At 42.8% G+C, this 25,551-nt stretch overlaps 2 protein-coding genes across 3 annotated transcripts; one reads left to right on the top strand and one right to left on the bottom strand.

Moving 5' to 3' along the window:
* The first annotated feature begins 9,295 nt into the window (after nt 1–9,295).
* Nucleotides 9,296–17,711, top strand: f8a (coagulation factor VIII associated). Its single transcript, XM_056279713.1, has 12 exons — nt 9,296–9,374; nt 9,791–9,837; nt 10,067–10,139; nt 10,471–10,630; nt 12,084–12,152; nt 12,292–12,412; nt 12,549–12,641; nt 16,436–16,500; nt 16,616–16,697; nt 16,883–16,929; nt 17,402–17,457; nt 17,574–17,711. The coding sequence occupies exons 1-12, from the start codon at nt 9,316–9,318 to the stop codon at nt 17,653–17,655; spliced, it is 954 nt and encodes a 317-aa protein (XP_056135688.1). The 5' UTR covers nt 9,296–9,315; the 3' UTR covers nt 17,656–17,711.
* On the bottom strand, nt 17,685–23,946 carry emp1 (epithelial membrane protein 1). 2 transcript variants are annotated; one of them, XM_056279715.1, is made up of 5 exons: nt 23,049–23,852; nt 22,761–22,844; nt 21,804–21,903; nt 19,794–19,934; nt 17,685–19,331 (listed from the first exon to the last, which is right to left on the bottom strand). In XM_056279715.1, exons 2-5 carry the CDS (start codon nt 22,833–22,835, stop codon nt 19,171–19,173), a joined length of 477 nt encoding a protein of 158 aa, XP_056135690.1. In that variant the 5' UTR covers nt 22,836–22,844; nt 23,049–23,852; the 3' UTR covers nt 17,685–19,170. The 2 variants fall into 2 exon arrangements, with proteins under 2 accessions (XP_056135690.1, XP_056135689.1); XM_056279714.1 differs by lacking the exon at nt 23,049–23,852 and adding an exon at nt 23,864–23,946 and having other exon boundaries at nt 17,723–19,331.
* Between the last annotated feature and the right edge of the window lie 1,605 nt (nt 23,947–25,551).

Here is a 25,551-nt window from a genome sequence, read left to right on the forward strand (position 1 = left end):
GTCTCTCCAACACCGTCTCGCCATAGAAAGAAGCCAACACTGCAGCTCATATCGACAGGCTGACGGATCAAACTGAACAGAGGTGTTTGTTAACACAGCACACAAGCATCGCATTGTCTTTTAACAAGGTTTGTGTCCACAAAAGGTGTTCGTCTTCCCTTTGGTTGTATTACTCTTTCATATTAGTCACTTTTTTGGGGGGGATTTCCCCCCTTTTTTTCTCCCCAATTGCACCCGGCCAATTACCCCACTGGTCACTGCTGCACCCCCTCTGCCGATCCAGGGAGGGCTGCAGACTACCACATGCCTCCTCCGATACATGTGGGGTCGCCAGCCGTTTCTTTTCACCTGACAGTGAGGAGTTTCACCAGGGGATGCAGCACATGGGAGGCTCACGCTATTCCCCCCCGAACAGGCGCCCCGACTGACCAGAGGAGGCGTTAGTGCAACGACCAGGACACATACCCACATCCGGCTTCCAACTTGCAGACACGGCCACTTGTGTCTGTAAGGATGCTCGACCAAGCCCGAGGTAACATGGGGATTTGAACCGACGATCCCCGTGTTGGTAGGCAACGGAACAGAGCGCTAGCCGAGCGCCCCATATGAGTTACATTTTATCCATTAAACCGTTTTCAGTGATTTCATGAGCATATTGGCTCATGTCTGAGTTTCTGTGTTTTACACAAACTGTTACACTTTGAGGAAGTTGCTTTCAAGAAACGGGAACCATACTGTCGCAATTGACAGGAGACTGAGATAGAGAAATACCGAGTAACACCATCGAAGGAGACGACGAGGGACAAGTTTAGCTCCAAAGAACTGGACCTTATGTGAAAGTAAACAACCCAAAAAAAAAATTTTTTTTTTTTAAATCACAAACCGGCACCTCAAGGATTTCAGCTTTTCACCAAAATGCCCCTCTGGATATTTTTATTTCTTACCAAGTTTGGATCTCATGAAATCTGCGCTCAAAGTAAGACATCTTAACAAATTAAGCATGATCGCTCCTTTGTGCTACTTTGTGCTAAATCTGCCTTTGTCGTTTAACGGAAGCGCACAGGTAGACTAACGGGAATATTCAGTTCAGTTTTCACCGTGTGAAAGCGGAATGAGGTGGTGATTTGGTATTATTGATACTAGACTTGCATCTTTGAGTCAACACGGTGTTTTATGGCAAAATACGTAAAGAAGTATGTTCTCTTTTCAGAAACTCTGAATCAGCCCGTTGCACTTCTGTTGTGTCCCCATTTCCAGGCATTACGTCAGAGCGCAGGGTCGTGACGGCTGTTAAGGGTGAAAATGTCTTTATCAATATCCAAGTCGAGGTGGTTCCAGCAGTTAACCACAGTGAAGGCGTCATGTGTTTCACCCCCAAAAACGACCTTAAAGAGAACTTTATGGTACCTCTACCCGTTGACGGAACAACAACTGTCATACACACTGTGGAGCTGAAAAAACTGAAGAGTGCTGACTCGGGGGAGTACTACTGCCAATATGAAGGGACCAAGGCCTACTGGTTCCTGCGGGTGAGCGGTAAGTACGCAGCAACGAGAGGGCAAGAAAATGAAAGAATAAATGATAATCTGGAGATAACGTGGTGAGAATAAAGGCCCTACCATGTGATGATGTATAGGTGAAACGGCTTTAGCCATTTTCTCTGGGCCTTCTGTTTAAGAGCTTCTCAAGCTCCTTAACTGATTGGGGCGTCCGGGTAGTGCAGCGGTCTATTCCGTTGCCTACCAAGACGGGAATCGCCGGTTTGAATCCCCGTGTTACCTCCAGCTTGGTCGGTCATCTCTACAGACACAATTGACTGTGTCTGCGGGTGGGAAGCCGGCTGTGGCTGTGGGTGTGGGTGTCCTGGTCCCTGCACTAGCTCCTCTGATCGGTTGGAGAGCCTGTTTTTGGGGAGGGGGGGGCTGCGGGGAATAGCGTGATCCTCCCACGTGCTATGTCCCCCTGGTGAAACTCCTCACTATCAGGTGAATACTAGAAGCAGCTGGCGACTCCACATGTATCGGAGGAGGCATGTGGTAGTCTGCAGCCCTCCCCGGATTGGCAGAAGGGGGTGGAGCAGTCACCGGGACGGCTCGGAAGAGCGGGGTAATTGGCCGGATACAACAGTTGTTGGCACATTTTCGCCCAAAAGGGACTTCAGTCATTCGTTTCAGTTTGTTCAAGTTTTATGTACACTACCGTTCAAAAGTTTGGGATCACCCAAACAATTTTGTGTTTTCCATGAAAAGTCACACTTATTCACCACCATATGTTGTGAAATGAATAGAAAATAGAGTCAAGACATTGACAAGGTTAGAAATAATGATTTGTATTTGAAATAAGATTTTTTTTACATCAAACTTTGCTTTCGTCAAAGAATCCTCCATTTGCAGCAATTACAGCATTGCAGACCTTTGGCATTCTAGCTGTTAATTTGTTGAGGTAATCTGGAGAAATTGCACCCCACGCTTCCAGAAGCAGCTCCCACAAGTTGGATTGGTTGGATGGGCACTTCTTGCGTACCATACGGTCAAGCTGCTCCCACAACAGCTCAATGGGGTTCAGATCTGGTGACTGCGCTGGCCACTCCATTACCGATAGAATACCAGCTGCCTGCTTCTGCTCTAAATAGTTCTTGCACAATTTGGAGGTGTGTTTAGGGTCATTGTCCTGTTGTAGGATGAAATTGGCTCCAATCAAGCGCTGTCCACTGGGTATGGCATGGCGTTGCAAAATGGAGTGATAGCCTTCCTTATTCAGAATCCCTTTTACCCTGTACAAATCTCCCACCTTACCAGCACCAAAGCAACCCCAGACCATCACATTACCTCCACCATGCTTAACAGATGGCGTCAGGCATTCTTCCAGCATCTTTTCATTTGTTCTGCGTCTCACAAACGTTCTTCTTTGTGATCCAAACACCTCAAACTTGGATTCATCCGTCCACAACACTTTTTTCCAGTCTTCCTCTGTCCAATGTCTGTGTTCTTTTGCCCATCTTAATCTTTTTCTTTTATTGGTCAGTCTCAGATATGGCTTTTTCTTTGCCACTCTGCCCTGAAGCCCAGAATCCCGCAGCCGCCTCTTCACTGTAGATGTTGACACTGGTGTTTTGCGGGTACTATTTAATGAAGATGCCAGTTGGGGACCTGTGAGGCGTCTGTCTCTCAAACTAGAGACTCTAATGTACTTATCTTCTTGCTCAGTTGTGCAACGCAGCCTCCCACTTCTTTTTCTACTCTGGTTAGAGCCTGTTTGTGCTGTCCTCTGAAGGGAGTAGTACACACCGGTGTAGGAAATCTTCAATTTCTTAGCAATTTCTTGCATGGAATAGCCTTCATTTCTAAGAACAAGAATAGACTGTCGAGTTTCAGATGAAAGTTCTCTTTTTCTGGCCATTTTGAGCGTTTAATTGACCCCACAAATGTGATGCTCCAGAAACTCAATCTGCTCAAAGGAAGGTCAGTTTTGTAGCTTCTGTAACGAGCTAAACTGTTTTCAGATGTGTGAACATGATTGCACAAGGGTTTTCTAATCATCAATTAGCCTTCTGAGCCAATGAGCAAACACATTGTACCATTAGAACACTGGAGTGATAGTTGCTTGAAATGGGCCTCTATACACCTATGTAGATATTGCACCAAAAACCAGACATTTGCAGCTAGAATAGTCATTTACCACATTAGCAATGTATAGAGTGTATTTCTTTAAAGTTAAGACTAGTTTAAAGTTATCTTCATTGAAAAGTACAGTGCTTTTCCTTCAAAAATATGGACATTTCAATGTGATCCCAAACTTTTGAACGGTATTGTATGTAGCTTTGAAAACAAAGTACCCATGGGAATGTGATGTGGAAAAAACAACAACAACAACATACAATCTGTGAGCAAAATATCCTCCTCACTTTTTAATGATAGCAGTCAGAAGATACGCTGAGGACCACAGATCCATGTTTTACGGCCACATCAGCCAACTCTTGCCATGAAATCATGAGAAGTACATCAAACCAGCATTAACAAGCATGTGTTTCCTAGATACTTACTACGAGGAGTCGATGCATGTGCCTACACATATCATCACTGTGGGCACCCTAACACTGGTGCTGCTGCTTTGCAGCCTGGTTGGCTCGGTATACGTCCTCAAAGGACACTGGGTAAGTTGTGCCTTGGACATAACCTAAGAGAATACTATACATAACCAGAAAAGTCCTCTGATGTATGCTACTACATCTCAGTGGACAGTATGGGGATGTGTGTGTGTGTGTGTATACTTGTGGGTGTTTGTGTTCGTGACTAATTATACTTCAGCAATACATCATCATTTACAGGATGATAGGGTGTTGAATGCTGAACAAGGCAGCGTGGGTGGATGGCGACATCAGAATGAAAGTGAAGAAAGGGAGGGGCAAGAAGACATGAAGTATGTGACGACATCTGGCTCAGCGTCCATCTACACTGTAAGCACGCTTTTTTGCATTACTGAAAGAATTTTGGTGAAAAGCAGTTTTTGCCTATAAACCCATTGCCTATACGATGATTTGAAACGGGATCACTTGCATTTTTTTTCACCCCCTCCTGTGTATTCATGTATGCACCCAATGGCTTGAAAATGATACGACAGAAATGTAATTCTATACTCTCCCATGAGTATGGTAAAAAAAACAAAACAGGTATGCTCCTTTCTCTCAGAGTCTACAGCCTCATTCCATGTCTATCTATGGTGTTTTGGACAAGTCCGCCATTGATGGAGAATCCATCGAAGGTGGAGCCAAGCCTAACTCAGAGGATAACAGGAAACACGTAAGTATTTACTTTAAATTGCCAAACTTTGACTTGCCATGTTTTGCGTAGAAGAGGAAAGAGATGCAGGCATGTGCCGAAAACAATAAAAGCACAAGCGCTGACCTTTTGTCCCCTTTCCACAGGGAGAGCAGACATGGCAAGGCCAGGATGAAGGAGTGTTTGAGTCTGTCTATGAAAATGTCTGAATCGTCTGGAAGCACAAAACGGCGCTGGAAATAATGATCCTTAACAGGGATTTTCTGTCCTTGCTTTCCTGTCTTGTATTTGCCTATAATTAACTCAGCAAAAAAAAACAACAACAACAACAACAACAACAACATATCCCTTTAGCTGGTCCCTTTTTATCTCACTTGCAAGTAGGGGATGGGTACTGATACCCGCTATTGAACGGGCGCCGGTACTTAATTATTAAAGACCGTAGCAGTGATAAGCTCCAACGTTAACGGTTCTGCGATCAGTATTAGAGAAATTGAGAAAATAAACGTCCTATTTATTTAAATCCATCCATCCATTATCCAAACCGCTTATCCTGCATAAGTCGTCAAGTCAATTTGATTTGCGTAGCCCAATATCACAAATTACAAACTTAATTTATTTAGGCTACATGAATGTAATCTTGCACCTTTTATCTCATCAACTCTTGTTTCTAGTTTGCAGTGATATTAAGACATTCGTCTATGATGCATTTTCACCATACCCAATCCTCAAGAGAGATCTTGTGGATTGGGTATAGTGAAACCACAAGAGAGGGAAATGCTTGTGGCTGCAGGAGTCAGTACCTTTCAGGCTCTTCTAAGAAAGCTCGTGTATAAATTTATTCGCCGGTTCAGTGACTCTGATAATGTAATCATCAACAGTACAAGATTCAGTGCCACGCTACCAATCCCGACAGTGGGACCACTGGTATAGCTGCCTTCTTATAAGACACTGACTTGTTCCATTTATGTTATTTTATTGTGTTTACTCTTTGTATTGTCTGGGGTTTGTCTTTCACCGATTTGTCTTTGTCTGTTATGGACCCTGAGTCTGCAATAAAGTTTTGAATTGAATCTCTCTCTCGGAGCCTATCGGCTCCTGGTGACTGCGTTTACATGCACAGTTACGTCGCGTTCCAGTTATAGCTCTATTAGGCCATGCCATTGGACTACTGTCGTTGTCCCAGTATACAAGAACCGGAGGAGAATCGATTTATTGACGGAAGTATGTCCGACCCCGGTATGGTAGGTGGCGATACGCCCCCTTTCAGCCGGTTGCTATTGGACCTTCTTCTGGTTGACCTATTGTGTCACATACCAAACAAGCGACAAACAAGTTAGCAGGCCTAGGGGGCATCCGGGTAGTGTAGCGGTCTATTCCATTGCCTACCAACATGGGGATCGCCGATTCGAATCCCCGTGTTACCTCCGGTTTGGTCGGGCGTCCCTACAGACACAGTTGGCCGTGTCTGCGGGTGGGAAGCTGGATGTGGGTGTGTGTCCTGGTCACTGCACTAGCGCCTCCTGTGGTTGGTCGGGGTGCCTGGGAGTGGGGGGGGGCGACTGGGGGGAATAGCGTGATCCTCCCACGCGCTACGTCCGCCTGGCGAAACTCCTCACTGTCAGGTGAAAAGAAGCGGCTGGTGACTCCACGTGTAACAGAGAAGGCACGTGGTAGTCTGCAGCCCTCCCCGGATCGGCAGAGGGGGTGGAGCAGCGACTGGGACGGCTCAGAGAGTGGGGTAATTGGCCGGATACAATTGGGGAGGAAAAAAAGGGGGGGAGGAAGCCAGGTTGGGAATTTAGCCAGGACACCGGGGAAACCCCTACTCTTTGTGGTAAGTGCCATGGGATCTTTAATGACCCCAGTGAGTCAGGACCTTGGTTTAACGTCTCATCCGAAGGACAGCATCTCCTACCGCACAGTGTCCCCGTCACTGCACTGGGATTTGATATTTGCTGTCTTTATTAGGACCAGGGGGAAGACTTCCCCCTACTGGCCCACCATAACCACTTCCGGCAGCAACTCAGTTTCTCAGGGGGTCTCCCATCCAAGTACTAGTCAAGCCCCTACCTGCTTAGCTTCCATCATTTGGCAGAGCCAGGGTACGTGTTGGTATGGCTGCCGGCGAGTACCGTTACCAGATCGTATCGGTAAGAGTAGTAGTACCATTAAAATCTGAACGATACTCATCCCTACTTGCAAGAAAAACTTCAATAGGTTCTTTCTAGTATGCTGGCACCGGAGCTGTAAGTCAAAACATAAAATAAAATAAAAAATCATTAACAAAATACAACAAAACATCTAGGTGATACACAACATACAATACAATACACAACGCACAATAAACTACGATTATACTTTTTCCAAAGAGTTGCTGTTACATGAGGTCTACCTTAGAATTTAAGTTTGAGTTCATTATTCAGTCTGTACATGCCGCCATCATCTTCCAACACGATATAGTTTTTCACGTTTTGGAGGATGACACACAACTGTATATCTCAGTTACACAAGATGATCTCATTGCAGTGGATTGATTCCCTTACATCCTACATTTCAGGTGAAATGTTTTCTCTGGCTGAACCAAAGTAAAGAGGTTTTGTTAATTGGTGCAAAGACAGAAAAGATGAGTTTATTCTGCAAATAACTATTTTTATACAGTGTTAAATTCCAGAGACGATTTTTGGGTGTCATAATGGACTATAATTTAAGTTTTGAGCTCAAATATCCTTTTGTTCACCTGTTTTCATGTAAAACGCATGGCATCACGTGTGAAAAGGGCTAAATGAAGTTTTGTGGTTAATGATTGTCAATTCGTTGATTAGAGGCGATGGTGGCAATCAAACAGACATCTTTTCACGACAGCTCCTGCTCCCTCGAATTCATTTTACCCATAATTCATCTGTGGACACAAAGGCCCTACAGTAGTCATTCAACATGTCTGTCCTCTTCTCCACTGCAGTAGCACAGAAGTTCAATAGACTAATTGGGCAGTGCTCTTGGTAGTGGCATCCAGTTTTTGTTACAATTTCCTCCTTTGAAACAAGGAGCGTTTTGCTCTAATCAAAAATTTGAAAAAAAATAGATCAAAAACACAACAAATGTGCAAATAACTCAATATACATGCACCAACACACACATACAAGCATTAACACACACAAATATCTTAAACTTAATAAGGAATCAGCGATCATACATTAACGTTGTCGCTTGGGCAGTGGAAAACAGGGGTTCGCGTCCCGGCTGTGGCGGTTCCCGGACTGCCTCTCGAATTTGCTACGTTCGACTGGTCAACGTTGTCGCTTGCGGAGGGGGAAACACGGGTTCGCGTCCCGGCTGTGGCGGTCCCGGTCTGCCCCCCGAATTCGCTACAATACTATTTTGCGATGGTTTAAACATACGTTTTTAAATAAAGTCTGAATGAATTTAAAAAAAAGGCATTACCATTTCATTTTATTAATGAAAATTTGTCCTGATAAAATGTACAGAATGATTACAACAACAAAAAAGGCCTCATTGTCCATGTTGAGTGTAGAAATGAAAAATAGTTTCCTTTTGCTTAAGGTCCTTCAGCGTTGTTTCTGACCCATGAGAGGTCTTGTAACCCCCTGCAGGATTCCTTTAGTAGATGCGGCTCCAAAATGAATGACTAATCTGTGTGCAGTAAACCTCTTTACAGGACAAATTATATGAATGAATTTAGAAAACCTCCTCCACTTTCTTTGTTATACAGTATTTGGAATCACGAACACTTTGTCCACCCACCATAAACGCATTGTAGTTTGACAGCAGGAGTAAACTTGTTGTTATGACCATTTTTCCTTTGATATATTGTAGCGAATTCAGGGGGCAGTACGGGAACCGCCACAACCGGGACGCGAACCCGTATTTCCTGTACCGCAAGCGACAACGTTAACCAGTCGACTGAAGGGTCCGATCCGTTAGTCAGGGACCAACGTGTCTTCTTATCCATGCACTTTACAATATGTTGTTACATTAAGGGCTTAAAATGTCTATATTCCTTTTAGTGTAGCAGTGAATTCTAGAAAAGACAGAGATCGGGTGTCACTTGTCATATGAGATCGACGGAGCCTTTAGGAATGGCCCCAATGATTGTTTGACGTTTCAGTGGGTTGACGGAGACATTATATTTACCATAAAATCTCTATAATTGTTATCATTATTTTTGTTCATGATTTGTTTAACCCAAATAATTTCATGATCGATTTATGACCGAGATAAAATGCTTTCTTATTGTGCCTAATGCTCCATTATTCTGCATATTTAATCGGAAAAAAAGATTGTATATGAGAGCTCAAATCAAAAATACTTTTCTGTGAAAAGTGGAGAGTCTGGATTTCTTTGTACAACAAGCGGTTAAAATTGTTCTCGTTGTGACAGTTCCGTCTCCGTTAGGCCCCGCCCTTTTGTATACCAACCAATTAAATTGTTGTCGTGAGGTTTTTCCAGCCAATTAAAACATTGCTGTCAATTTGACTTCCTGGTTTGTTCGGGTGGGCGATGCTGTTCTGTGATCATGGCTGCGGAGGGAGACTTTCTGATGAGATACCGTGCTGTGTCAAATAAACTGAAAAAGTAAGCGGTTTTTTTTCTCCTTCAATCACTGATGAACTCTGAGAAGACAAAGAGAAACAGGTTTTCTAATCAGGCAGTGTGTTAGGTTATGCTAGCTAGATACAGATAGCGTAGGCTGTGCAAGCTAACAGGCTAACGTTCCCTGTAACCTGTGTCAGGTGATGTTATGTTTTCATATTTTCGCATGTAAAATGGTCCTGCCAAGCAAGGGGCGTCAATAATATATTGGTATTTGCTGACGCAGTTTTAACAAGCGAACGAAAGCAGAGTTATGTAGTCAGTAAATGTTAGTTTGTGTTTTTAGCTAACTAGGTTAACGTTAGCGACCAGCCACCCTTTGCTCTGGCTCTGGCTCTGGCTCCGGCTTTAACGCCGTCCTCACGATAATATTGTTGTAATAACCTTGTTTTTCGCAGACGTTTCCTTCGGAAGCCTAATGTGGCAGAGGCAAGTGAGCAGTTTGGTAAGTGACAACTCTCTCAATCGTTATACCTACCTTATAAAACAACAAGACAAGCTACAAGTATAGTAGCAAACAGTGATTTGCTGCATCCGGACAGGGAGGCTATCACCAGCAGCAGATAGGTTAAAGTACTCGAAATGCCAACATATGAAAAGAATGGAGAGAGTATTTTATCACCCTGATATATAAATCTCCAGTCTCTCATTTGGCTTTTCTTTGTGTGGTCCAGGTCAGCTAGCCAAAGAACTAAAGCAGCAGGACTGCCTTCAATATGCTGCTTTCTGCAACCTTGCCATGGCACGGTAAGAACATGCTTTTCAGTCAGTACATTCTTTGCTTTTACTCACCAATGTAAAATACAGTCAGTGTGTAATGCTCATCACAAAATACAAAATACTGAAAATTGGAAAGCCAAGTTTTGATTTTGATTTTATTTTCACAAAGAATTTCAATTGGAAAATATACTTGGACACAAAAGGTTTGACTGACAACCATAAGGGTTCCAGAGTAATAGTTTTTGAATAATTTGTAGTATGTAAAATTGGAAATAGCTTCTTAGAATCTTGTAGTGAAAGGTTAATATGCTGATTTCTCCTCTTCAATCTTATATATGACCTAAATGTATGGCTACAGGTGCGAGCAGACACTCTTCAATGCTCCTGGAGAGGCTCTAGCGTTAACCGATGCTGCTCGACTCTTTCTCTCCTCGGAGAAGGAGAACAGGGCGCTACAAGCCCCAGGCTTTGATGAGCATCTGCAGGCTGCCCTCAACTGCTACAGCTTTGCCATCAAGGTACTGAAGAGCACTGGTTTTTACCATTTGGAGTATCAAGAGAGTATGAAAGAAACGACAACGGCCTTTTTAAAACTTGTGATAAGAATTAAGAATTTGATAACCCCAGATGCCAGGTGAGTCTTGTGAGTTGATCCAGGACCAGCCTCTTTGGCCAAAAAGCCAAATGACCAATCACAGGTTAGAGAGCTGCTCACAGAGGGTGACATAAGCGTATTTAAGCAGAAGTGAAAAAAATAATATGATGGCAATGTAATATAGAGTAATTAGTTGTGTTGATGAAGTCTTCCTTATGAACCAGTACTGAGGGCAAAAACGAAGTAAAACAAAACTAACTGCCTTTTAAGAGATAGTAAATCTTTAATTACGTTTTTCGAGTTGAAAATATGTTATTTCTCTAAGGTGGTGAAACCGGTGTCTTGGTGCAAAACCACATTACACAGCTGTTTTAAGGGAAATCTATGCTGTGTCTTTCTTCTGGGGTAAAACACACAGTATGAACCCACCAATATACTGATGTCATGAGGGCATCAAAACACTGACACCTCATCTTGCATTGGCATCATATGTTGGGTCCAGTATTTTGGACAAGTAAAATATAACCCAAAAAGAAATTCGGGACATTGATCTTATCCACCTAAACTCTCTGCATAGACTTGAGAGAAGCTGGGTGGAGGTGTTCTACTTACATCACTGCCACCTTCATTCCCCCCACACTACCATCAGTCTCCCCTTGATTTCCAGACCTTTTTTTTTTACCTTTTTCAAAATGTGGTTGGATGGAAACAGGCTAAAAACAAATGTTTACTTTCTCTAATACTTTTTAAAGAGATCTTTTCACGTTTCTTCATAACTTTTTTTTTTTTTTGCAAGATTTTGCTTTATAGCAGATTTCTTAATGCTAGGGAAGATGACAGGGAAGGAGATCCAAAAACCTGTTTAGGCTGTTTTTTGTTTTCATAAAGGACTAGCTCTGCAAATGTTCAAAAGTGGGAACCATGACCTTGCAACTTAGTACAACTGACTAGGGGAATATTTTTTTGTTAACATTTATTTTACCAGTAAAAAACTGCATTGAGATTTTACATCTCATTTACAAGTGTACCCTGGCCAAGACAGCAGCACAACAAATCATGAAAACTAATTACTTTGAATTCCCCTTGAGTGATTCCACTTGTGTCTAATTCACTTGCTTTTGCTAGCCCTTAACTTGCTGTTAATGAGAAGCAGAGGCCAGATAGTTCTTCCAATTTGATCAACTATTGAGACTTGTCTGGCTGGCAAGGCATTTAGAAGGCCCTGTAGTAAAAACGTTGTGGAATCTGTCAAAATTAATTTTGAGAGTTTGATTGAGCATCTGGAGAAAATATGTCACTGTACATTCCAATATTGACCTTATGCTCCCCTTCTGTTAGAGATTAGAGATTGATGCTGTTTTGCGAATCACTTTCAGGTGTACATTGAGATGAACCAGCCAGTAATGGCAGCCAGCCTTTCTTTCGAACTTGGCAATGCACTCAAGGTGAGGCCATGGTTCAAAACATAAGACTGTACTGAAAGATAAATTAGTGATTTTTGTTTTTGTCACTCAGATTAATGTTGTGTAAAATTCTTCTCTCTTTTTTCTGTGTCTTCCAATCTTTCTCCTTTCTTTCCTTTAGGAGATGAACAGACCAGGGGAGGCAATAGTTAATTACCAGAGGGCTGCAGAGTTGCAAGTACAGTGTCCTATTGAAGCTCTGTTGTCTTTGGGAGAAATGGCCACCTGCAAAATCCTCACCCGTGAGTTCACTCTGGCCATTGTTATCTTTCTTTTTGGGTCCTTGTGTATGCATAGGTCATAATCTATGTGTAAATACAAATTATTTTGTCTTTTTATCCTGGAGTATAATGGCTGCCTGCGTCTCCTTTTCTGCAGGTGACTATGATGGTGCTTTGTCAGTGTTAACAGAGATGCAATTGATGTGCCAAGAAAGAGGACTGCAGCTACCAGGCACTAACACCCCTGTCGGTGAGGCTGATGGACTAAGGTCTTTGGAAAAAAGCAAAATGATTCTACAAGCATTAAATCATCTGATTTATGAACCACATATTGGATAATTTGTTAGTTCCATAAGATCCCATGAAAATTGCCCCTTGGTCCCAAAAATGCAGAGGATTGGTTTACCTGTCCTAAATTCTAGACAGAGAGGCTTGTTTGTGGTTCTCAAACACTGATCAGGACTCCATTCAACCTGGCAAGCCAAGGTCATCACACTGAGACAAATCACAAGACACCATTTATCTCACAGTGTGATGAATTTTCAAGACTTGGCTCCTTTTAGAACATCAGACATCTCATAACCATCTTGAAGTTCTTGAGGTTTTTGTAGAAGACCTCTCCAGGGTAGTACTAGTGAAAGCTGAGGGGAAGCCAAGCTCCTTTTCTATATATCAAATGCAAGTCCTTCCAAACGGTGATATTACTTTTATTTTTTTATACCAATCTTTTTAGAACTAAATGGAATGGCTGCTATGTGCTTAAGTGAAATTGTTTCCCAGTGACTTGTGCTAATATTTTTTTAACTGGAAGCTGCATGCAGCTGGTCTCAAACACCAAACTATTAGTATGAAAATATGTTAAAATTTCTTAGATACTGTTAAAATTTAAAACCCTGTCCTGATGTCATTTATGGGAGTAAGTAAACTGACCCAGCCTAGAAGTAACCACATTTGTCATTTCGCATCCAGTTGTCTGGTGGCTTTTGACCAAGGTTTCTCCAGTCTTGGGGTTAGTGGTCAGATTTAGACTCACACAGTTTTTACAGCAAAATGCCTCTGTCATATTGGCTTGTGACAGTAAATGAGCTAAGCCAAAATCAAAGCTCTTGCTTTACTTAATCAGTCGTCACTCTGACCCTCAGCTATGTGAATAAACTCTAGCTTATTGATCAAAAGAATGAGCTCAAGTGTACAGAGGGGAGAAATGCTGTTTCTCTCCAGGATGCCATGACTCACACTTCCTGTTAGGACCTCAGAGAAAAGGCTCCTCTGTTTGAAGAGGAGTCTCACAGCTGGCTTGGAAATGCCATTGGATTCCCTATGAGGTATGAGGAGCAGAGGGAGTTGCTAGGGCAAGCAGGGAAAGGGATATCATGGCTGCTCTGCTTGCCTAGTTTCCATTTGGACACAGAAAATTAGCATGCAAATTTCAGCCAGTCAAAAACATACTGGCTGGCGCGACAATATTCAACAATGTACAACACTTTTCATACAAGCCACCAGCGTGCCATACCACAGAAATGGGGAAAAAAAGAGCAAAAATGAACATAAATAGAAAAAATGCATCTTGCAGTTAAGTGCCAGAGAAGAAAGCACAAATACGTTTTAAAACTGAATTTAATTAAACAACGGAATAATACTCAAGGTATACCCAACAACGCTTCAGCGCTTGATTTTTGATAAAGTGACTTGTAAGAGAGGATGTGTGACTTTCTGAAATTAAACCAATAACTATTTTGCTGGAACTGTCACTCATGTCTAATGTTTACATGTGGATCTGCAGATAAAACTGTATACTGCAGTGAAGGAACAAGATCCAAGTTCAAGTTTCAAACTCAAACTTTACCGTCATATGCATTAAGAATACAGTGAAATTCTTGTGCTCTGCCTCTCTCGGCCTTAACACAAGGGACACAAGGACAAAGAACACAAGGACACGCCATCCCAAAATAAAACAGACTATGTACACAGTGAATTCATACATTATATACACAATATACAGTACATGATAACATGACAATGTAAGGTGCATATATGGGTATGTCAGCTGTTCAGCAACCTGACTGCCTGTGGAAAAAAACTATTACTGAGACGGGTGGTGTGTGATTTGGTGCTCCGGTAACTTTTTTTTAAATGGAAGGAGCGAGAACAGAACATGAGACAAAATGTCTGGTGTCCTCCGTGATATTTGGGGCTTTCCTTTTGCAGCGAGTGGTGTAAATATTATGAAACTAGTAGTTCAATGCCAGTGATTTTTGCTGCTGTCTTTACAGTCCTTTGCAGCAGTCCTGAGCGGTCAGGTTGCCAAACCACACTATGATACAGCCTGTCAACACACTGTCCATGGTACTGCCATAAAAGTTCATGAGTTCTTGAGATGCCTCACAAAATACAGTCTCTGCTGTACCTTCTTGAGGATGCAGTTGGTGTTGAGAGACCATGTGAGGGTGTCTGTGCTGTGTAAACTGAGAACTCTAAAACTGTCCACTATTTCCACAGATTACCCACTGATGGAAATAGCAATGTGATTTCCTCCGGTCTTTCTAAAGGCAGCCATGCCAGTTTGTGTTACTCATAAATGAAATGATTTTCATGTCCGTCGATGTTTTGTAAAATGTAATGGCTGGGTCAGGCCTCAGTCAGCACTCAGGGGTTTTAACATTAACAGGAGCAATTTCCAATTAAGATGCAGTTGTTTGCTCGTTGATGAGCACTCACTCATACATCTCACCCCTATGCCCTTGTCACCGGCAGGCTAGTGTCTGTGTTCACAAAAGACACATCTTTTATTAAATTGTAACACAAAATGGGGCATCTGGATCACAGACGATAAAAAAACAGGTGGCATCCAGCGGCTTGTCTGTGTTTGTTTTGTCTTTAGTGTCAATGCTTGGTTTCTCCATTAGATATAGATGTATGGCCATTGGCGGATATAGCCTTCATGTAGGTCATTACCACCCATTGAGCAGGGCAGTGAACATACATACAGCAAGTATTTTTTTTTAAATAACTTTACTTGTTGTTGCAATTATTGTAGAACATTTCTTTATACTTAGTGTTAAACAGTTTACAAAATAGAGCAACCAAGTCATTGTTGAAACAAGATGATTTTGAGCATCCAGTTGGTGTTTTTGTGTAAAATTGTATAAAATGAACTGGTCTGTCTGCTTGTATCCTGCACCTTATATCATATAATCAAATCTTACAAACTGAATTCCATACCCCCCCCCCCTTTTTTTTTTCCCTCCCCAATTGTACCTGGCCAATCACCCCGCTCTCCGAGCCGTCCCAGTTGCTGCTCCACCCCCTCTGCCGATCCAGGGAGGGCTGCAGACTACCACATGCCTCCTCCGATACATGTGGAGTCTCCAGCCGCTTCTTTTCACCTGACAGTGAGGAGTTTGGCCAGGGGGACGTAGCGCGTGGGAGGATCACGCTATTCCCCCCAGTTCCCCCTCCCCCCTCAACAGGCGCCCCGACCGACCAGAGGAGGCGCTAGTGCAGCAACCAGGACACATACCCACGTCCAGCTTCCCACCTGCAGACACGGCCAACAATATCTGTATTTGTAGGGATGCCCAACCAAGCCGGCGATAACACGGGGATTCGAACCGACGAGCCCCGTGTTGGTAGGCAACGGAATAGACCGTTACATTACCTGGACGCCCCCCTGAACACCGTACTTACAGTAATGCAGTGCACATGTTCATACTGTGCCTGTACCATTCAAACGAAAATATATTTTTTTTACCCTAGCTGTGTTAAACAGTCGTTGTTTAAATCTGCATGTTGTTTAATGTTTTTATAAGGGACATCCTTCACTTCCTGCCCGATGTCATTCAGGTACTATTAGAGAGCCTGTGCATTTCGTATAGAAGAGATCACCTAGTTCTTGCATTTGTTTTTTAACATTTTGTTCTTCAGCTCACAACTCATACCTTCCTTTATAAACTATATTTATCTTTTTCCTTTTGTCCCCCCCTCCCCCCACATTAATTGTGATCAAGTCAAACTCAATTCAGATTGGGATTTTGATTCTTGTAGGTGCATTTCTGGACATTGTGGCCAAGTGTGAGATCTCTAGAGTGCTGCTGCTAATGTTGCTTGAGGTAGGCAAATGGTTTATTGCTTAAAAAAACAAAACAAAACATACATGCAGAAAAATTTCCCAGAAAAGTTCAGACCCAGCACTCTTAATTAACCCTGCCTTCATTTCCTACGCAGCCTCCGCCTCAAAAGCTGTTACCAGAGCATGCACAGACCCTGGAGAGATATGCATGGGAGTCCTTTGACCCCCATAGCCAGGGTAACTAAGCTACTAAACTTCCCTTATATTTTAATCACATTCCTCACAGCAGTATAACAACCACATGTGCCTCCATGAAAAGGTTTCCCATTTTACTGTGAAAGTCAACGAACAGTTTAACGTCTCAATGAATATACTGTGTCCTGCAGCAATTTGAGCAGTTTTATTTATGTCCTCTCCTCCAGTGACCTTCCTGCCTGAGAATGTTTTCCTGCTCCTCCAGTCAGTGGTGGTGAGTTAAAAACTACACATTTGTACAGTTAACAGGATTTCCTGTTTCCGCCAGCCTCACAAAAAGAAGTATGATCTCACATTGCCCACACATGAAAGGATTTAATGAGGTTGGGACAACTCCTCCTTTGCCAATAGTGTGACCTTTCTTAGTGAATTCGTTGATAAGGCAGTGATGTCCATGTTACTTTTTCTTTCTGTGTTTGTACTACATTGTGGCAAGATCAATACTGAAGGGCCTGTATAGAGCGTTATTTGGGAATGAATTGCCTTTTTAATGAAATTGTAAAGGCAAAACTTTAAATTGCTCCGCTATGGATCTCTTAAGCTTGATCTGCGTGGGGAAAATTGACTTTAAGCATCATAAAAAGAGCATAAAGGTTGACTTGGCTAGAAGAGACCTTGTCATGGTGGTCTGTATTTGCAGTTAAGGTTTTATTTTTGCACTGTCGAACACTAAATATGTTTTGCAGATGGCGTGCCAGGAAAAAGACACAGAATCCCTGAAGTCTCTTCAAACAGAGCTGTGGTATTCAAAAAATCTTATCTTCCTTTTATATGATAAGAAATGATCAATGTTTCCACATTTCATTTTCCTCTTTTCTATACTGATCTTTTCCTGTTGTGTGTGTATATCTCTCTCAGGCCATTTCTCTCCACTGAGCAGAACCATCTTCTCCACCTGGTGGTCCAGGAGCGCATCACCCCATCTGGGCAAGGGATTTAGTGCGGTCCACTTCCAACTCATTCCCTCTGGGAATGAAGCATAATGGAACATTTTTGTCTTAGGATAGGTCTGTTGTAAGGCCTGAAAAAGTGCTTCATCCAGTATCAACGTGTAGTAAACTTGCCGTAAGTGCAAAAATATTTTGTCCTTAATAAGTTATCATGCACAGATCTTGAGTATTTTTGGCAGTTCTTCTCAGGAGCTTCCATACAGTACACTGATGTAGGAAATTTGCCTCGGAAGGTAACTTGTAGCTTAATTCTAGAAACGTGGTGTACTTTAGTGAATGCTACAGAACTGGACCAATCGTGGTTTTGATGGCTACACATGCAAACTACTGGATTGAGTTGTGTCTTGCAGAAATACCTATTTATTTCCAACAGTTTAATTGAGTTCATGTCATTCTTCTTTTGTTCATGTGTTTATTTTAATAAATGAAATGGCTTCCAATGTAATTACAAACCCTTCCACTGCATAGTTCTGAATTATGGTGATTGTGACACCATCGTCCTCCATCCCTGGTTTACTTAATGTTCACTTGTACAAATTGCATGTACTTTAATATGATAGCAGCCAAGTATAAAAACATGATCCAACATGGTTAAAAAAAAAAAATCACTCAGAATACAAAATGATACAAAAATACAATGGTTATGATGTACACAGATAACAAAAACAAAAATGGTTACAACATACTTCCATTATAAAATATTCATAGAACGGATTAAAATCACTAGTACTAATAAGGCTTGTGTTTCCTGATTGTTCAAGTACTGCAACAGGAATGTTGTAATATATTTCAACAAGTCATATTTTGGGAAATACAGTATTATCAACCCCCCTATGTTCTCCCATTGGAAAGATGTAGCGAACTCCGTTAATAAAAAGTTTTTGTGTGAGGGTTGCAGTGTATGGTGAGCTAAAACTGTTCTTGAATACTACATCCCCCAAGGGGCTTTTATCGGACTACTGCTTCTCTCCTCAAAACAAATTCTCCAAGATGTTAGCGACAGATATGTGTATACCAACCTTCTGTGTTGCACAGCAAAGCTGATAAAAACTGATTTACTGACATTACAATGATGCTACTACCCCTCCCATAAGGCATTACAATGATGCTACTACCCCTCCCATAAGGCATTACAATGATGCTACTACCCCTCCCATAAGGTATAGAGTCTTTTATCGGCAACCCCAGTTTCACTCCCTATCCTTCCCTTCGTTCATCCCTCATCTTTTAAATTCAAAGCTGTTCCCCCTGTCAACCTCTTCTATTTTATCCCTTCCTTAAGGGTTCGCTTTTAATTTAGGATCTCAACGCTGTGCATGAAAAACCGCATTGTTAGTGACTAAACGTTTTTCCAAATTGTCCTGTCTCCGATATTGCGCCAGAACCTCGGCGGGTGTTTTCTTTTTTTTTTTTCCTTTCCATTTTTTTAAATTTTGAAGAAAGTGCTGTTCTTGAATCTACTGAATTCTAACAGACAGCAATCTTGCTTCCGCTCTGCCATCCCTTTACTCGCTCTTCTTCCGCAAGACGAGGTAGATGATGGCCAGAAGAAAGGAGAGGACAAAAGAGATCCAGGCCAGGACAAAGGAGTGTCCATACCCTCCCTCTGTCTCCCCCTTGTGAAAGTCTGACGTGTAGATTGAGGCTGCAATCATTATGCACAGACCTGGAGGGGAGAAGAGAAGCAAAATTTCACATCTGAAAAGACTGATGGCCAGATATTTACATTTTGTGAGGGCTAGCTTTAGGCTGTCACGGGGTTTTTCATAGTATTATAATATCCATGACAAATACTTAGAATTTGCATGCACCTGGACTTAATTGTGGAGGAACAACTAGCGTGTTAACATTGGGCCCAACTTATGATCAAACCCAAGTGGTTGCATGTGAGCCCATAAAAGTACAGATGTTGCTACACATTAAAGTCTCAAAACTGTTTGAAATAAAGAATTCAGCAGGTGCTTTTACACAACGTCTTGCAACAAGTGGGAGGTATCAAAACAAGAGCTAGCCAATATGATGTGCAAAATATCAAAACATTAACAATATTTGTTTAGTTCATGTTTGTACAGTATTTGTTTACAGTATTTGTGGCACAAGGCAGAGGTGTGATATCCAGGCTACTCACAAGAAATAAACTGCATCACTCCAGAGAAGGTAAACCTCTGGCCCTTTGCCAGGGTGAACAGCTGGGCCACAAACACGAAGAGGGCCAGGATGGCAAAAATACAGGCCAGCACAGAGGTGGCCTGCACTGCCTGAAGCAAGTCTGCAGGTGGCGACAGAGAGCAAAACAATGAGTCAACGGTGACACGAGGAGGTGCAATGCACTCTACCTTGTTGCTCACTTAAAATAAAAAACAAAACAAAAAACGACAGACCGTGGGCTGATGCTGTTACTGCGTTTTCACAATTTGATAAATGTTAGAAGAAAGGGAAAAGTTGAGTCCTAAATCTGAAAAACCTTGGACATTACTGCAATTCAATGCACGGTTCAATGCACTAGGCAGCAGTGTAACATCAGATAACTCAAATAACCGTTTCCCATCCTTCGTTCATCTCTGTGAAATGTTTTATCGACAAATAACAACAATTGGATCTGATGAACAATTCCTGAAATGAGTTAAACAGCTGTGGTCAGAAGGTCAGGCGTATAGTTCTTGGGTACAGAGCATTGAGTCGTTGCACACAAAACAACAATTACAGGAATAGTAATCCAGGATGTTTGGATTAGTTGATATCGCTTGTAAACATCACCCTTCATCATAAATGCTGGCAATAATCTAACTTCATCAAGTCAATTTCTTTTTTCTGAGATCTGGTCATCTCAGGCCCCTGACCCCTTTTTTCCCCCCTCCTATCCAATTGTATCCAGCCCAACTTGAGTTGTATCCAACCCAACTCTTCTGAGCCGTCCCAGTCTCTGCTCCACCCCCTCTGCCGATCCGGGGAGGGCTGCAGACTACCACATGCCTCCTCCGATACATGTGGAGTCGCCAGCCGCTTCTTCTCACCTGACAGTGAGGAGTTTCGCCAGGGGGACGTAGCGCGTGGATCACGCCATTCCCCCCCAGTTCCCTCTCCCTCCTGAACAAGCACCCCGACCGACCAGAGGAGGCACTACTGCAGCGACCAGGACACATACCCACATCCGTTTCCCCACCCACAGACACGGCCAATTGCGTCTGTGGGGACGCCCGACCAAGCCGGAGGTAACACGGGGATTCGAACCGGCGATACCCGTGTTGGTAGGTAACGGAACAGACCACTACGCTGCCTGGACGCCCCCATCAGTCAAATTTAAGTGGGATTTGAAGCAGCACCAGGTAACTTTTTTGCTTTAAAGGAAGAGGTCAGGTTTTTTTTAAAGTGTACCCCTATCTCATACTCACTACACATGCAGTACATAGGTTTGTTTCCTTTTCACAGTCATCTGTTTCATAATGTTAATGACTGTACATGTTTAAAATTACCATTTGAATTTGCTACGATAGACTGCCATCATGTTAGTTTTGGCTGAAGTGTGGAGTGTTTGTTTTGGTTTTTTTTTTTGCAGTGAATGAGGGTTGTGGATTTGTCTCCCAGTAATTGCATTGAACTCAAGACTGCAAGCTGGGGATGCATGTCCAGCATGAAGAAAAGGACAGATGACCATGAAAATTAAACCTACCAATGCACTTCATGAGCAGTGAGTATGAAATATGGACTGACTTAAAAAAAAAATCAGAACTATTTCTTTAGCATGTCGTTTTGGTCACAGTGTGATGGCTATGGGAGAATGACTATCACCGTTCAGATCACTTCCCTGTTCATTTCGCATTTTGTTTGCCGCTGGACATGAAACCTCCTGGGAAAAATAGGAATTGCTTTAAAGCACATATAACTATAGCAATTTTATGTTACATCGCTCCTTTTCTCGTGATCATTTTTCTATGACTTGTAAATAAATGCATGAATCATGCTCCGCTGTGAAAAATACAGACAAAAAGAAAAGGTTCTCCGCTCTCTTTACGACAGGTGGTGTAAAAGACATTGCTGAAATCCAAGAAGCTGCTTGGTGCTGCTTTAAAAGATGATCCATTCCCATATTAGAGATGATGTTCTGAGCTACTCTGTGACAGTAAGTCTTGGGAGTTACCTTCAGGGTAGTCTTTCAGGTTGGTGTAATGCCAGGCTGAGCCTCGCAGCTCCCATCTCCCCCACAAGTCAGTGGATACCGTCCCTGTCATCCACCAGGCCTGAGAGGACACATGAAACCCACAGAAATTAGCCGCTGTCCCCAAATTAACTGATACCTAGCTGACTGATGGAGGAGACTCACCGTTTGGTTCATCATATCAACAAAACAAAAAAAACTTAATTTATTAACTTGAGCAGCTACCAAAGCGGAGCATGTGTTTTTAAACACACTCGCTATAGAAATGATCAAAAAGCACATTTGTTATGTGAATCAGGGTTGTAGATTAAAATTTTAAATCAAAACCTTAATTAAGAATTATTCATATAACTCATGTCTGAATAATGCATCAATTCACAAAGGTCCCCACTGACTCGGTTAAAAGAAGGCTAAACGTGGTCCCTTCCATACTCTACGTATATGTGAACTCCCGTTTTCCATAATGCAGCAACATTTTTGCTGGATTCAGTTGCATTTATTTTCAAAGCACCGTCCTCAAGAAAATAAACGTCGCTTGACAAAAATAAGCAGTAGGATTAAAATATATTATGCAGGATATTTCATCCTGGATGGGCTATACAGTTTAGGAATGAAAGAAGTGGCATTTGCTAGTTTAGTGGACGGCGCTGTAGATGGAGCAGCTGCGGCGCTCTGACGTCCTACCCCCGAGATACTGGCGAGCGTTACCGCGCATGCGCGGTTTCGGATTACGGTTAGTATATAATTTGCGCCACACTCGACAAAAGTCGGAGGAATCGTCAGACCGTCGGCCTTTTTTTCCCCCAAGTTTATTGGCACAGGTTGGCCGGGTAGCCCGTTGTGTTGTTATTTCGGTAACCGGGATGTTTGAACAGAGAGGCCAGTAGACGTATAAACATTTACAGGAGAAAGACATTTAATAACAAGAGTCCAACGTACATTATCAATGGTGGCCACCAGCAGGAGGATGATGGTGGTAATGTGCAGAACAACGATTCCGGCCAGGATCAACATTGCGGCTTTCTGAAAAACAGATAAGGAAAGCGGAAGGACGCATGTTATTTATTCTTTCAGTTTTTTTAAAAAGAGCTTTAGGCAGAAGTTTAGAGTTGCGTGACTTCATGCACAGTTGGTGATGCCTCTTTTTCTAACAAAGAGAAGAAGAAGAAGAAGAAAAAACCAAGAGCCGAGAGCCAATTCAACAAGTCCAAACTCGCACCAACAAACCTTTTCTCCATTAACGGCATGGCCCCATCTGCTGTCAAACACACCCCCGTTCACTCCCACACAGGGTTTCCCTAAACGCTACCTCCTAGCTCCCAAACCTAACCCGTCGACGGGGTGGCGTTTCGTGTAGGGTGTTATCTCTCTTGTCAAAGACGCGACGTTTACTCTAAATCAACGAACTGGCCCAGCTGCTTTAAGTGAACCTTCAACATCTGGGTCCTACGTGAGCTCGCCGCTGCAGAAGAAGAGGGCTGTATCGATGGGTTTTTTTTTTTTTTTTAAATCGATCACCCGCACACTTTTGCACGGTTCCCTCGCCTGAGAGACGAATTGCTTCGACGAATGTGTAGGAATAGTCCAGATGTTGTGCCCTTGTAGGGGCATTTCCGGCCGGGGTGACGGCGCGCCGCTGCCGCACTTCATTCGGGTTTAGGCCGTGGGGTGGCAGAAGACGCGCTAACGAAAAGAGCGCGATTGCGACGACAGCTCGGACGTATCAAAGCCCTCCGACGCATATGCGGCTTCTCGGCTCTCCAAGCGGCGCTATATTTCATATTTCATCCTCTTCTTTGAACCCCCCTCCCCCCCAAAAAAACTTTACTCTTACGCCGGAAATAAATAAAAGCCCATGCGATCCTTCAAAGCGTTGCTGGACACCGTCTGCGCTCGGAGATCTAACATCCAAAGTTAAACCAACTCCCAAACTCTCTTAAAACACGATGATGGCGGTGATGGTGATGATGATGGCCAACATCGCGTCGAAAGTAGCCCGTTTTAACATGGGAACAAAAAAAAAAGGAAAAGAAAGGCATTACCTGTAGACACTTTTACACACGGGAGTTATTTTGGAGTCCGAACCGCCGTAGACCCACCCAGCTTCAAATTCACAGCATAGTACACATCACCCTATTTTCCCTCTCCAGCCCCTTCCCTCCCTTTTCCCCTTCCCAAGCCCCGCCCACAAACTCCACTTTGTTTCTCTCGCTCTGTCACAACAGTGCGTAAAAAGTGAGCAGTTTTCCAAGAACTCACCACGGCCGCAGAGAACAGACCCAGTACATTACGAGACGCTGAAATGTGAAATGTGTATTTTTTTGCAGTCATGCCTGTTTACTTAGGTCTGACCCCCCCAAAATGTGGTTTATTCGTTTATAATCATTTTAACTTTTCTTTTCTTTTCTTTTAATTCGGGCACAAATGCATAATTGTGTCAACCAACCACAACACTTCCTAGTTTTTTTTGTTTTGTTTTGTTTTGCTTACCAGTCCATCTGAGTGTCTTGAGGGTCTTGTTTCCATCTCTTTCAGTACTTTACCTTTTTTTTAATATCTAAAATTCATCAATTGGTTATGTCAAATACTGGCTCATCGTGCATTTAGAAGGATTTCTCCAATTAAGAGAACAGTGCTGTTTAGTAAACAGTGATTTCACTGAAGTGAAACTCGGGCCAAGAGGTCGTTTCGATGGTGTTATCAAACACCAATCTCAGTTTGTTTGCTTTCCCATTAAATCTTTTTTTTTTTTTTTACAAATTCGTGTTTAATGTAATTTCCTGTGTGAAATGTTCAGCCCCTACAGGGACAGCAGCGGCCAATTGCGATATCATCAATGGCCTGGGAGGAGACGTGAGGGGGTCCTCCCTTCTGTCCACGGTGGGAACATACTCATGGTGATCACACTCCAACAGCAAAACATGGACAGTGCCATTACTGAGAGAAGTTTGGTAACAGTGGAAATTGTGTTAATTAACCTTAACATGAGGCCTTGTGAGTGTCTGCTTGAGCAATCAACCCCACCTCCATTCCCCCCATCCCCACCACCACCTTACCGTCAACATAATTACAGCCCTGTGAGGGATAATCTATAGCCTACCATGTTATTATTTGGGACTACTGCAGACACGTGACAGACATTGCACACCTGGGAAACAGCGTACATTGACTTTCAGGACTAGAGAACATGGAGCGGCTTTGAATCGAACACTGAGAGAGAATATAATTCATGTGTGAAGTCTTCTGGTACGTGGTACCAACCCTAGAGGACCACACACCAACTTTCCTGCCGCTGTCCCGGTTACCCCTCGGGCTGTGGTCTCCCATTAAAGATGTTCCTGTTTCCAAATTACAATGCTGGCTTTATTCTCCTGGAGGTAAGGTAACAGTAGATACAACACCACACCACTCCTCCCATTGCTTCTCTTCTTTCTTCTTCCAGCCCCCACACCCCATTTGTTGTCAGGATGGACACTCCCACTTTGACTAGCCATTATAAATGAGTCTGTTTCATCATTTCAAGTTATTAGGAGCAGAAATCTATTAGTTTGCTGTTGGAATGATTTATGACAAGAGTGAGAAGAAGGGATGAAACCATGTACAGAGCAGGCATCTCATTTTTGTGGTTGTAGGTCATCTGGAAATATGCTCTTCTGAAGTTCTTTGTATTTAACATCAGACCTGGAGAACAGCAGAGATGTCTACCATGACCATCAATAAAAATGTTGGG

The sequence above is a fragment of the Lampris incognitus genome, chromosome 5, assembly GCF_029633865.1.
Source record: "Lampris incognitus isolate fLamInc1 chromosome 5, fLamInc1.hap2, whole genome shotgun sequence".
In the NCBI taxonomy this organism is placed as follows: domain Eukaryota; kingdom Metazoa; phylum Chordata; class Actinopteri; order Lampriformes; family Lampridae; genus Lampris; species Lampris incognitus.